This window comes from Mycena indigotica, assembly GCF_014461135.1.
Source record: "Mycena indigotica strain 171206Taipei chromosome Unknown Mind.scaff0013, whole genome shotgun sequence".
Classification (NCBI taxonomy): Eukaryota; Fungi; Basidiomycota; class Agaricomycetes; order Agaricales; family Mycenaceae; genus Mycena; species Mycena indigotica.
In genome coordinates this window covers 1,381,782-1,395,956 of record NW_023503012.1, presented here as the reverse complement: position 1 = coordinate 1,395,956, position 14,175 = coordinate 1,381,782, and the positions used below count along the sequence as shown (strand labels likewise).

General features: G+C 51.4%; 3 protein-coding genes across 3 annotated transcripts; 1 reads left to right on the top strand and 2 right to left on the bottom strand.

The window, feature by feature from the left end:
* Positions 1-2,907: 2,907 nt before the first annotated feature.
* Positions 2,908-4,986, bottom strand: MIND_01276500 (MYND-type domain-containing protein; the record flags this gene model as incomplete). The annotated part of the gene is made up of 4 exons (XM_037369237.1): positions 2,908-3,407; positions 3,459-3,606; positions 3,656-4,891; positions 4,933-4,986. The coding sequence occupies 4 exons, from the start codon at positions 4,984-4,986 to the stop codon at positions 2,908-2,910; spliced, it is 1,938 nt and encodes a 645-aa protein (XP_037214443.1).
* A 69-nt stretch (positions 4,987-5,055) lies between these two features.
* On the top strand, positions 5,056-6,360 carry MIND_01276400 (Thiamine pyrophosphokinase; the record flags this gene model as incomplete). Its single annotated transcript, XM_037369236.1, has 5 exons — positions 5,056-5,708; positions 5,755-5,913; positions 5,964-6,084; positions 6,135-6,201; positions 6,245-6,360. The coding sequence occupies exons 1-5, from the start codon at positions 5,098-5,100 to the stop codon at positions 6,358-6,360; spliced, it is 1,074 nt and encodes a 357-aa protein (XP_037214442.1). The 5' UTR covers positions 5,056-5,097.
* Positions 6,361-7,928: 1,568 nt separating this feature from the next.
* MIND_01276200 (uncharacterized protein) lies at positions 7,929-9,560 on the bottom strand (the record flags this gene model as incomplete). Its single annotated transcript, XM_037369235.1, has 15 exons — positions 7,929-8,219; positions 8,268-8,308; positions 8,359-8,385; positions 8,436-8,486; positions 8,532-8,570; positions 8,620-8,709; positions 8,755-8,809; positions 8,857-8,933; positions 8,977-9,009; positions 9,061-9,091; positions 9,141-9,166; positions 9,213-9,309; positions 9,355-9,387; positions 9,435-9,488; positions 9,537-9,560. 15 exons carry the CDS (start codon positions 9,558-9,560, stop codon positions 7,929-7,931), a joined length of 969 nt encoding a protein of 322 aa, XP_037214441.1.
* Between the last annotated feature and the right edge of the window lie 4,615 nt (positions 9,561-14,175).

Here is a 14,175-nt window from a genome sequence, read left to right as displayed (position 1 = left end):
TGCTGTGAGTAATTCAAAAAGAATTACATTACTCACCACTGTTTTGAAGTTTCGAAACTGTTTCAAAACCGGGCAGCTCGATGAGGTAAGTTACCACCGGCCGGTGACAACCAGGTGGGGCTGGCCTGGTGAGCAGGTCGTGCATAGATGCCTTGTGGCAGATCAGAACAAATGTTTGATTGTATCATGGGTGTCAGACTGCGGGTCGGGCCGTGCAAGGATCTCTCCTAAGAACGCGCGCCCGGAACAGAACAGACGGATAGTCGGGCCCGCAAGTATGGCAGGCGGGGTAGATTGAAACCGAAAGGGCCCGTGAACTCGGTCCCTTGTCGCTATCGGTGGTCGAAGGTTCGAATCGGGTCGTGTCGGGCCTGATGAGTCAATAACGTCTCCTTGCACGGAGTAAGGTAGTTCTTCAGACGATCTAAGCGATAGGGTACAGGGTACACTATCGCGCCTTATATATGCGGGCCCCGCAAAGGGGGTGATCAGACACCCTGGCCTCTCCTCCTCCTCCTCGCTCCCGTTCCTGGCCGCAGAGGGGATGATTGTACATCCCTTGCGGGCCAGGCGCTACTCCTAACCTCCTAGCACTCCTCCCCAGTCTCCTTGTGTCGAGTTGGGCTCGGCGACGGCTCGACGCGTCGTTCTCAGTCACGTGCTTCCCATGTGTGCGTTCCTCCTACTGAGGCGCATGTTCCCCGTCGTCACGTGCTCCATGCTACGGGCCGGCAATGGCCTGACACCAGCGCCGGAGCGTCTGGGCCGGGTCTTATCTGTGACAATAGGCCACACATGTGTCCGTGGTGGCTCTGGGAGCCCGATTCACGTGCCGGACGCATCCCGGATCTATCATGTGCCTGTTTCGAAACCATAGTTGGTCCATGGACATTTCGAAACAGGTTCAACTCACTGTCAGGGGAAGCCCCCTTTCAGCCCCTCGGAGACACATCCGATTCCGGTCCGACTCTGGTTCCGACTCCGGTCTGGCCCTCCATCTCGCCCGCACAATCACCGATCCGTCAACGCCCTCCCGACGGTCGCCCTGGGACCTCGCCTGCGACGCCGCCCAAGCCTTCTGTGCCGACAGCGGCAGCTACGGACAAGCAGTATATAGTCAGCTCCCTAGCAAGCGGACCCTTAGAGTTTCTTCTCTTTGGATCCTCCCCTGCTAGGTCAGCTTCATTTGTATTCGCTTACCAAATTTTCACACTTTGGATCCTCCCCTGCTAGGACCTTGATCTCAGGCCTCCGGGGTTGCCCTTACACTCACAGCACCCTAACTTACAACCTAACGGACCAGGTGTTATGTGTGACATTGTAGTGATGCACTTAAGTACAGTACAGTAGTATTTATGTGAATATCTGCATGACTATGAGCTCCTCTGGGCTATCACTACGATTGTTGTCTGTAGCATATGTTGGTGGTGAACTTGAATTATTATCTCTATGCTCCTGTGGTTGAATAATTGGGCCTCTTGTTATCATTCCATGTGGCTCCAACTGTATTCCTTGTGGTGCATATTTACCCAAATGGGTGTCATGATATAGTGTCTCCATTGGAAATGCAGTTGGCATAGTGAGTTTCAGCTGCTTTTTGTAATGGTATTGACGCCTGCGGAGGTAGTAGATAATGATTGCCAAGCTAATTGCTATGAAAAGGGGGATTCCGATGCCTAGTCCTGCAATTAAAATAATATTATGCTTATGTTCAGCTGACATTAGCTGTGGGACTGCTGAAAGGGTGATACTAGTAACAGGTATCTGATCTTTGTATGTCATGACTTGTCAAATAAAGGAAGAGAGCATAGTGAACATACCTGGGTCACAGTCATACTACCTGGGTCTAATGTCCAGGACTGGAAGGCAGAAACCAATCCTGATATTGGCATTGTTGATAAAGATTGAATATTGCTGGTGCTTGGGATACTAGTAGCAGATGACCCTGTCACTGGGCTATCACTAGTTGCTTTACTAGTTGCTGCTGCTGCTGCTGCACCAGATATATCAATAGTTGTTACATCTGTGGATCTGTTGAAGTATGAATATTAGCTTATCAGCTCTTTTGGAGCACAATGCAGATGATAAAGCTTTCATACATGATTGCCCTCATGGAGCAGTTATCTCCCCCAGAGATCAACAGTGACGTCTCGCAAAATGGATTCAGTTATGATATTTTTATTAACACAATAAACAAGAAAAAACTTACAACATCATATATACAGTGGAACACAACCCCACTATCTGCATAGTCACAGAGCAGCTTTGTAGGCGACAGAAAATGCTGTTGGGTAAGCCGGTTTCCCTGGTTGTCCACCAGCGGACACGATTCCGGTTGGCTGTCAGGCTGTTGAGTCACAGTCATCCGAATTGTGCAAATGGAGAGCACCCATGGTCCTTATATGCCCTGCAAGTTGCTCATACATCATTTGATTATGGGTGGCAAGAATGATCAATAATCCCTTGAACGACTAATTAATTATAAGTAAGCTGTCTGAAGAAATATATTTGATCAGTTGATATGGCTACCGGGGTAAGTAATATCTTCCTTCCTATCATAGATAGAAGTCAACGCAACCAGAGTTCCCCTCATACAGATCAACTATTTTTACTGGAACAGGTGAAGTATTCTAGCTGTGGCCTTCCTCCGACAAATGATAGAAAAAAGAGTCAAGAAGATAGAAGATACCATCAAACAATGTTCTTCATGATCATTGGCCAATTCCGAGTCTCAGATGATCAAGGACACCCAGCTTTTACCTTTCTTGGTGCATCATGATTGGAATTTCATGGACCAGAATCATGGTCTCTACCAGCTTCTGTTTGGAGTCCGACTCGGAGCTCAAATCATAACATGCTCTAGTTATTCATACAGTAGGACTCCGGCAGAAGCAGCATATCACCTGCCTAATGTATGCCTACTTCCAACACATCCAACCCTTCCAAGAGCTCGCGGATTTCCTGTGCTAGCTCAAACTTCGGTGCCTTTTCCCCATGCATAACTGCATTTACCGCCTTATCCCGCCACTGCGCCGCGAGCTCCCGCAGGCCCCGATCCAACGCGTCGCTTGCCGCATACAAGGGGACCGCGCGCCATCTCGTATGTTTGCCTTCCTCATTTAATGCGCACAAGTGGACCTGCATTCGCCCCCCGCTACGTCGCGCTTTCTCCGCAAGTGCGCGCGAGAATGCGTATGGTGATGAGTCGTCAGGGAGGATCAACGAGACTGCCGGCTGTGTGCTCGCGGTCCGGTAGTCGAATGCGACGAATGGCGTCTCGACGACGATGCCCGGCCGCTGTTTGCCATACCAGGCCACGAGTTTGTTTGCAATTAGCGGCAGCACGGAAGGGTAGTCCGCCTCGAGCAAGCGGCCCAGGAACTTCTTGTCTTTCTGCGGAAGCAGGTCTGTCTGAGTTTTAGAGCAACACATCCGTGTTCATTAAACCGAAGTCATACCTGAACCATACTCCGATTCCGGGCTGAAGCAACACGAGTCGCGGTGCCCGGTCCGCCAGTCATGCCTTTGGCAATCTTGTGAGCAGTAATATGCCTGTCGACACCCGCCACAGACCCGGAGATCGGCTATCTTGGAAACCTTCCAGCACTAGAAACCTTGATGAGACCGTGTCTGTGAGTTGTTGCACTGGACGCACCGATAGACTTTCGCAGAATCGTGTCGCATGTGAAGGCGGACTAGGTGCGGCCAATATGGCGATTCGTCGTTCCTCCACGCTGGAAAATGCCTGCCAGAGAGGTAAGACCTCCTCGTGATGGATGGTATGTCCCTGCTCCATAAGGAGACGGATGTCCTTCAGGGAGGCTGCAAGGCTTGGGGACTTGAGTACCGTTATATACGCTAGGAATGCAGGGAGCTGTCGTTGGAGAAGAGGAATGAAGCATTTGTCCAATAGATTACGAAAGGCGAAGCGTTGGGAGGTGAGGTCAAAAAAGTCCAGGAGATATCCAGCGTCGACAGCCTCGATGAAATGCACATGGCTGGGTGCGTCGAGGAATGTTGTTTGGATGGCAGCATAGAAGATGCACACGAGGCGGAACTCGTCAGAGGTGAGCAGCCGCGCTTTGCGGACACTGCGGCACGTCCTGGCAAGCGCGGCAACCGACCCCGATCGTAGAAGTGCGCTCCTGAACGCGGGAACCTCTTGAGAACTGTTGACTAGAAGACCGTGTAGCCCTTGCAGGCAGCGAACCGCAAATCGGTCAGAGGCATAGAGGGAGATTTCGTGGAGATGTGTGACAATGAGGCGCGCAAGATCATCCCAACTCCCACCAGCACCGTCCATCAAGTCTCGTAGTCGATTCGGCTCCAGATGACGATTTTCCTGCCCCATGATCATGGAGACATTAACCAGCTCGCGCGTAAGTTGTTTGGGCGTTGGTTGGCGAAGAAGCTCCTTCCAGACTCTGCCAATGATGATGTAGGCACCGTCAAGTTTGAAAAACGCGTTTACCTCGCTTGCTGAGGCGCAATAGAGTGTGTTTATCATCTCCATAACTTGCGCGTGCACGTCCCATGCCTGTTCCGCGTCCATGTCCTCCCGTAGAAACTCGGTGAGGTCTCCGACTAAGTTCATCCACCGCCTGAGCGGTTCCCACAGTTCTCCTGCCGCCTCTTTCGGGAGCACTTTCAACTTGTTCAACTGCCGTATCCCAACAAACGCCGTCATAGTCCGTGATAACTGGTTCTGGTAGTCTTCCACAGTGTATGCCTCCATCTGAGTTGGGGTGGGAAAATGTGCAAGATCGAGTGCGGCGATATAGACGGCAGGCAGACGCATGAGGTGTTGCCGCTGAAGCTTGGGGTCATCCAGGCTATCTGCCACAGTCAGGAGGTCGGGGTACGAGCCGTCAGCAGCAGCCAGGGCATGTTTCTGCGTTGGTAAGTTACGACCAGTCATTGAACACAGCTTACTCTGAGGGAAACAGGCAGCTTGAGGATGTTCGAGCGTTGTAATGCGGGATGCATGAGGGGTGGGGGAAAGAATGTCGATCTCTATCACGTGCGGAGACTCGGCCGAAAGCTACCCGACGCCACTTAACCAACAACCACACACAAACGAGAGTCTGGTTAGCCACCATGACACAGCCGTTTTCATATCTGGATCTGGTGCAGCAATGCGGCAATATGCGCGTGCGACACGCTTCGCCCATCCCCTCGGCTTTCGACAACGAAAAACTCGTTCCGTTTTTCCTCTCGGCAGCACCTTCAAGCCCAGCCATCGGCCTCCTACGCCCAGAAATTGTCCGTCTTCTTGACGAGGCCAACCAGCAATCCGGCCACAACATCGTGTTCGACGGGGTGCCCAGCGACAGCGACATCCCCGGACTAGGCGGCAAAAACGACCGAATCAGCTTCCACGCGTCGATCGATACGCCCGCCAAGCGGAGCGCGGTCATGAAGGCGCTATGCGAACGCTGGCGGGACACAGGCATCTATCCCGACATCATCGGGCCAGGCAAGTGGCGCGACGAGCGCTACCCAGTTTATCGCAACCCGTTTGGTCAGCACGACTACCCGGCTGCTGACGCTGGGGACAACGACGAGCTCAATTACGCTTTTGAGATGGAGCGCGCTGCATGTGCGCTGTTTGGAATCGTGACCTATGGCGTCCATCTCAGCATCTATCAAGAAGGAGTCGACCGGGCGTTGAAGGTGTGGGTTCCCACTCGGGCGAAAACTAAGTCGATGTGAGCTTTAAGCCCTATTTTCGATAACGACTGATGTGTCGTTCAGGTGGCCTGGCTATCTGGACAATACAGTTGCAGGAGGAATACCAGCCGGCATGCCTATTTTCGAAGCCCTGGTCAAAGAATGCATGGAAGAAGCCAGTCTTGAAGAAGACCTTGTCCGAGAACATGCGCGTGCGGTTGGGTGCATAAGCTACTACTTCAGGTGTCTATTTCCCTTCTTCGACGTTTACCTCATTGTCTAAGCGCTCACAGGACTTCAAAAGGCTGGCTCCAACCAGAGGTCGAATATCTCTACGATATTGCCATCCCACCGAACAGTGATGCGTCGCAATTCGAGCCGAAGCCGCTTGATGGCGAAGTCGAGCGTTTCGATGTCTGTCCTGACCACGTTCCTCGCTTTTTCTCGCTCACATTTGGTCGCAGTTTATGGACAAGAAAGATATCGATGTCGCCATGGGGGCTGGACGATTCAAAGCGAACTGCGCTGCGGGTAAGCCGTTTAACCAAAGCAGCATAAGTATGACCATCGTCAGTGCTTGTTGACTTGTTTGTTCGCCTTGGACATATAACTCCTGATAACGAGCCCGATTACATGAATATTATAACGGGACTGCATACGCGCTTTGACTACGACTTATGGACGGCTTGAGATGATGGAGCAACAACAGCGAAAGTAGAAGGGAGCATCTGAAGGTGCGTAGCGTGCTATGTCTGTCGCTATGTCTGACTCGGACGTCTTCAGGAAGGAAGAAAATAATGCATTTGCACTGTGTAGATAAAGTATAACATCGACGATTCGACTCAAGATCACTTAACGGTATTGATCAGGTTGTATTTGCCCATCGCTTATAGTTACATGCCTTTCAACTTCTCATGTGTACTTCAAGAACCACTCGACAGTCGACTTAAACGCGCCTTCCTTGCCCGCCTTGACCTTCGGGTCGCTCAAGTCGCCGCGCACGGCAAACCCGTGTCCACACCCGTCGAAAAACTCGCGCTTATACCCTGGGGCAAAGTCTCCGAGGATCTCGTCCGCCTTCTCTTGGGCTGCGGGTGGGAAGTAGTCGTCATGGCTGCAGCCGTTGATCAGCAGCGGGGCCTTCGCGGTGGACTTGTATTTCTGGACGCCACATCAGTCAGATATTCAGGTCCACAAGGACAGGCTGAACCTCGAGATCCGCGGGCACTTGGATGAGCGACGGGTGCGCAGTGGCGCCAACGGCGATCACGTTGTCGAACGCAAGATCGAACACGTAGCGACCGCCAAAGCAGTAACCAACCGCAGCGAAGGACGTGATTCCCTCAGCTTTGAGTGCGGTTATAACAGCGTCTAGCGCGGGCCGCGTATCGGCTGTGCCGTGCGAGCCGAACCATTTCATCAAGTCATACTCCTTCTGCAGGGATGTTAAACGTTGCCCTTGAAGGGAAGCTTAAGGCACTTACCCCAGGGCCCATAGCATCCGCCGGCACAGCGTCGCCATGGAGGTAGTCCGGCAAGATGGTCTTGAACCCATTTGCCGCGAAGTCGTCCACCAGGAGCTGGTTGTTCACGAAAGGGAGGCCAAAGATGTCGGAGAGGTACAAGACGACCTTGTCCTTGGGATAGTCAACGCTTGGCGTCGCGACGTAGCAGTCGATGCCCCCGATCTTCTCGATCTTGCCAGTCGGGGTGCCCTCGTGTGTTACACCTGGAATACAACAAACACTGATCAGCGGCACCGGCGTGGGATATAGCCTGAACGCACCTTTGACGCAATCCTTGCAAAAGCTCATGTTGGTCTATTGTCTGGTGCTGCTTCCTTGGTAGCCCAGCTACTTATAAGCAATTTCCAGTCCGCCTTGGTGCGGCGTCATTTAACCATTTCAGGTTACAACACGCTGATGGCACTAAGAGTTGGATCGCATCAATGTGTGATCGGCTGGATTTGCTAGAACTTCCCGAATTTCGCCGGAGACTGGCAAGCACAAGTGCTAAGTGGTCAAGTCGATGCGCAATTCGATGCAAAACTATCTTCCAGAGTAAGTAAACCAAACTTCGGAGCATGTGTGGCTTCAACTTGCAAGTGACTTTAGTAACCGCCTCGATTCCTCGCATGGCTCATATGGGTCAGTGTACTGGTTTTAGGTAGCGTAAGAACTACAGTATTGGTACATATTATGTTTTCGGTGTGGACCGGATGTGCAAGAAAACAAGCAATGACGACCTTTCTACCTGGTTCATGGCTCGTGACAGTCCCCCGTTGCATCTTCACTCATTCCACTCCTCACCCTTGACATGTCGACAAACGCCAGGCCGCTTCCTACCCCTAGCGTCCGGCTTCCACTGCTCCCCGAGTCGTATGTCGCGTCTCCACCATACGTGCCGCTCTCGAGCTCTTCCCCGCGCGAGTCGAGTTGGGCGAAGCGCTGGGAGGCAGCGAGCTGGCTGCGGATTAGAAGCAGGACGCGTGTGGTGAGGACGGAATGCAAGACACGCTGGAGGGATGCGAGCCAGTTGGCCATGTATTCCTACCGAAATAATTAGCAAATGGCGGATCCAAGTGGAAACTAGCGCACAGGCCCGAGAATGGGAACGAGGACGTTGGCGATTGAGATGGCTGATAGCGCAGGTCAGATATGAGGTCAAGACGTTGACATAGCGTCTCACCAAGAAGGTAGATGTAGAATAACATGCCTGTGAGCGTGGCTTCAGTGTTTTAGCCGGACATTGGATTGAAGACGCACCATCCTTATACAGCTGTGTTATCCAGCTGCGATGGAGACTTCGATTCCGTACTACGCTCATGGTAAGCTTTTCTCTCGTTTCATTGCAAAACACACAGTCGCGGTAGGCTCTAAGCGCAGTCAGGACGACCACCGCTGCTGGAATATGAGGATAATACAAGAAAGGCGAGCACACAGAGCTCACCTGTCTCACTGATCATAAGCAGGACATAGGCATAGATTATAATAGTTCCTGCTTGGACAAGATTGCATCCAACATTGGCCGTTGGTGTGTCTATTCGTCTGTCAGCACTAACTAGCTGAATAGCAGAGCACGCACAAATGAGGGTGGTTAATTCAAATTGGGTTATAATCAATCCGGGTATGACGGTAGCCTAGAGAGATTAGGTCCTTCTATACTGAGAATTCAATGGACTCGTACCACCCAGACAACGCACAGAATTATCATGACGGACCGACTTCGGCCCCAGATAGCGTAGGTGCGCAACATGAGGATGGCTGCAATTGCTCAGACTTGGAGGATTGACTAAAAGCCTCGTACCTTCGGAAATGCAGACTCCGATAAGAGACATCCCTGGAGAGAGAGATGAGTCAGAGAACTACCAGGACAAGCAAGAGGACTCACATCCAACAATTCTATTGCGGACAAGACACGCCTGGATGCATCCAGTCAAGCAGCTAGTACCAAAGACGAACAGCGCAAACCTCTGGCGACACATGCTGAAATCGTGCTGTATTGTTTTCAGCTTCTAACCATTCGAGAGTCAGACGGCGCACTAGTCGTTGATATCCAGACGTCGACAAACGGGAGGTAGCGGTTGACAAGGAAGATGACGGTCCCTATCGATCGCGGGTGGGACCAAATAGCTGCGACCTGCCGTCCGTAAGAAACGTGAAGAAGGAAAGTTAAAGAACACACTTCGCGGTGGAGGGTGAGCAGCCAGTCGTAGACCTGCCGTATACTTCTAGCGCGGAACGAGGAAGGCGGAAGGGTCTCACAAGAATGGTGCAGCAGGCGACCAGCGTGCTTGGAATCAAACGGACTTTGAGGACCTGCGAGTGGGTGTCAGCGAAAGTTACTGCAGCAGAAGACAGGCATACCTCAGTCTCGTCGTCCATGGCCATGAGCGCTGGGGGTAAAGAAAAGGCCGAGAAGCGCGCATGATGGATGCGGCGGAGAAAGGGAGGGTGGGGCAAATTTGGCGATGACGTGCGAATCAGTGGGTAAGATCAGAACGGCAATTGCGGGAGAAGCGCTCCGGGAAGGACATTGCAACGCCGAAATGAGGGGGTTGCATGCAGCATGCGGGATGGCGTGAACGCAAGGAGTAAAAGTGGATTTGTGTGCCTAGGAGTGATCCTACGGGCCTTTCGGTCCAACGCAGAGGTTTTTCCTTCCTTCTACATGTTCAGAGCAGCCAATGCAGGAAAACTAAGTATATACGGACTGGCACCGACGCAATCTTTCTGTCGATAATTAAAAATTGGAATGACGCGCGCACGTTGACACTGACTGGCAGACAGGCGCCTCAGAATCGAAGATGGAACTTGAAGCCTTGACGAGTGGCGCTAGATTCGTCGCTCGCGTCGGCGGCAACTTGGCGCATCAACGTGGCGGCGAGAAACAGAAAAAAGAAAACCATTGATGGCGGGAATATGATGTGATATAATTTACATAAAGCAAATTGCAAGATGGCAACATCCAGTACCTGGTCGATTGGTACTTTGATGATGTCGGCTACTTCAGTCACGTAAGAATACGTTCGGCCTCCGCTTGATCCTCATCAACTTCATCAAGACTTGCCGTTGGTGGCTGCTGTCACGCTTTCCCTCCAAGCCAGCATCACTAGAGTCTCGGCAGCTGTGCCGTGCCTTAGCCCTTGCGTTGCCGCAGGCTCAGCAGCAACCACCAAGGTAAAAGCCATCTTGCAATTGGACACACGCAGCTATACAAAGCTCAGGCTCATGCTTAGGGCTCCAACTGTTTCCGTGTACAAACATTTGTACACGGTTAAAACCGTTTTTATTTTCATTTTATTTACCACCTCTAGTAAACAGTAAACAAATGAAAAGTACACGGTATACATAGTTATTTTTGATGAGCTGACCCGAATAGTCCGATCATGCGGCCATCAGGAAGTCGAGGTGACAGCATGATGCCGTATGCTGACGCGTAGCCTCCTGCCTACATGGTCGGCGAGCGCAGCTTATCCTGCTAGGCGACTCCGCTGCTGCGCGGCCCCCCTACGTGGCACATACGTGTCGTCCCACGTTAAAACGCGCGACAGGCTTGGTGTCTTGCCCATGGAATCATCTGGCAAGCGTCCACGAAACCCAGCCCCTCGGGTGCTCGACACTGCCAATGGTGAAGCGCCAAGTGCCGCCCACACCTAAACTTATCGCTGGTGCGCTATTAATTGGCATTGTTCTTGTCTGAGCCTGATGATATCTACCTAGCAAAAACCATTCAAGATACCGTGAAACGCATCGTGCTGCTTTCGCAAAACCTTCCTTCGTCTATCCCAGAGGCTTCGGAGACCGACGACATCTATCGCATTATCACGAAGGTCAAGAGTGCGGACAACACCATTGCCTCAAACTTCAACCGCCGCTTCGACGCACTGTATGGCGAGGACTGCCGCAACGAAGAAGGAAGGCTGGTCAACGTTCGTCGGGGCAAATATGGGATGGACTGTGTGGTCAAATACCTCAGCTCTACGCGGTGGGATGTGCCAGGAATCATGCCGGACATCGTCCTGCTTAAACTGGAACGACTAGCCACGGAGTTGGCCCACCTCTCGTGTGACGACTTCACTACTGTGGCCACTATTAACCTCCCTCCGACAGTGCTTTCGCCACGTCTGAACCATCGTCGGATGTAGTCCAACCGCAAGCAACAACAAAAACAGGGCCTCCAAACGCTCGGAATTCTGGCACAAAAGCCAACCCCACCACTGTCTTATCCAGCGACGAAGACTCCGACTTCCAGCCTGGCCGACAACAACGCCTATCGGAGGAGGATGGGGATGATGATCTTGAAGAGTCGGCCATGGGTGAAGCTCAGGTATGTCTTGTGGACTGTCTGCTCAGGATATAACGGCACATTTTCAGCCACGGAAGCGCAAGGCGATTGCCATTGACGGGAAGCGGGCGGATAAGAACAAAAAGCGCAAGAAGCGCACGAAGAAGGTGTGTTTACACATCTCATAACTTATCTCGATGCTTACAGATTGTAGAGTGCCGAGGGGAACTCAGAGAAAGTTCCACAAATCGACGTTATTGATGTCGATGACTCCACAGAGGCTGAATCAGACGCGACTCCCCGCAAAAGCGGGAAGAGGGGACCAAAAAGCAAGTCGCGCGAGCACTTTACCGCCCCAGTTGCGGTCACTTATGATGGAGAACGACGCTGGGAGTTCCATTGCTTACACGCGGGTTGTGCAACGTGCGTCCAATATCGTTTCTTTTTTATACTCTCATGTGTGTGTCCAGGTCGAAGATACATGGACTACTCGATCCATGGCATTCACCTTTTCCGGAACCATCGCATCGTTCATAACGCCGAACTGGGAGCTGGTCGAGCGCGTTATTGGGTTTCAGTGTATTCAAGATAAGGAGAACACTGGGGAGTATGCAGCCGCGGGGATGGCCCAGCGGATGTTGGATCTCGGAATCTTAGAAAAGATAAGTCTCACTCGCAACTTCCCACTAGGATAATCAGCTCACCGACCATTTTACATGTCCGCAATCACGCTAGACAATGCGTCCGTCAATGACGTCCTCTGTCGCTCGCTTGCACGCACCCTACAGACCAAGTTCGACTACCAATTCAACCCCGACAACTCTCAGATACGGTGCCTCGCTCATGTCGTTAACTTGGTTGTGCAAAAGATGCTTGCGGCGCTGGATGAGGAGGAGGACCCGGATGCGGGTACTGATAGATACTTAGAAAGTAAACAGTTACCTATTCACTACAACCCTGACGAGGACGCCGACCTCTTAGCACTCGAAGCGGAGGATTCACCCGAGCACTGTGGGGTGACTGTTGACGACGGAGACATGGAGACTGATATCCTAGCCGCAAAAAAAGACGAGTTATCCAAATTGAGCATGGTGAAGAAGGTAATTGTATGCTTGTGTCTGAATTGCTATTTACTAACATACATTCTTTTCTAGTTTCGACTTACCTGTATCAAGATTTGCTCTTCGCCCCAACGTCGACAGCGGTTTCGGGCAATCGCTGAGGCCGAATATCACGACAAAGTTCATGTCACAAAAAAAAACACAGAAGGTCGAAAAATCGCATCGCTCATGCCAATCTGCGACGTAAAACATCGGTGGAACTATATGCAAGTCAGTATTTCACGGGGGGAATTGCTTCAATCAGTTTGTCATCATCTTGCTGTTATTTCTCAGTGCTCATATCATGACTTTGTAGGCTATCGAAAAGTGGCTGTTTGAGCGCCCGGAGCTACGTCCACTCCTCCTAGGAGATGACGAATGGGGAATGCTGAAAGCTCTGGGAACGGTCTTGGAGGTAAGTTTTCCGTGATGAAAATTCCAACAGTTACTAATTTCTTTCGGCGTGGGCCAGGTTTTCACTCAAGTCACCTTGCAAATGTCTCACTCTTCAACGCCGACACTACCCTGGGTCCTTCCTCTTTACGAAGAAATGCTTGATCACCTCAAAACTGCTCGTGACGATCTGGAACTTCCCTTCGCAATCCGAACGGCTGCATCGGCAGGTTTGCTGAAACTTCAGCAATACTACGATCTTGCTCAAAAATCACAATTCAACATCATTGCAACATGTTTGTTCCGTGACTACTGTGCCAGTCGTTCGCTAACAACAATCTAGTGTTGCACCCTGCACTTGGCCTGGCCTGGTTTACGGGTATGGATCGTAAAGACGCTGCCGCAAACACACCAGCAGGGCACCCGACCACCACGGTGACTCCGGATGCGGCTCCAGATGGGACTTCCTCGACTACTAGTACTCCGCCACTTGTAGAAGGTGATCGCGAGCGCAAAGCGAAAATCCTATTCCAGCATGTCTTCGAGTCATACAAGAAGCGATACGAGGTTAAGAGGACACCATCTGAGCCAGTACAACCTACTTCTGGGTCCCGCACATCAAGCTCTATCATGGATCGGGTCTGCGACTTCGCTGACATTGAGCCCACAGCGCCGAGCAGAGAACTTGACGAGGCAGAACGCTTCTTAGCGGCATTTCGACTACATGGCCGTGGAAAGGATAAGTTGAAGCCATTAGATTGGTGGAAGGTGAGCCGCACACCATCTATCTGAACTGCTCATGTCAGGCTTTCATAGGATTTTGGACATCATTACCCCGTTGTATCATGGATGGCGCGTGACTTTCTTGCCATCCCCGGTACGAGTGTGTCGGTCGAACGACTATTCTCAAAGTCCCGCCATCTATGCCATGAAGTCCGCGGATCGATGAAAGCAGAGACAATCATGGAAGCGATGCTCACAAAGATGTGGATCAAGGCTGGCTTTCTCTCTTTGTAGTTGTGATTTTTCTTTCTTTTTTTGAAAATATAATAACTATTTTTTACTGTTTTTACACGGTTATAACTGTTTATAAACGGTTTTCAACCCTTTTCATGTAGTTTACCCAAGATACTAAAGGAAAACTAAATAATTGGAGCCCTACTCATGCTATGGCGAGGCCAACCCTTACTCCAAGCAGTCGGCCCACTGCTGTCTGCGGCGAGTC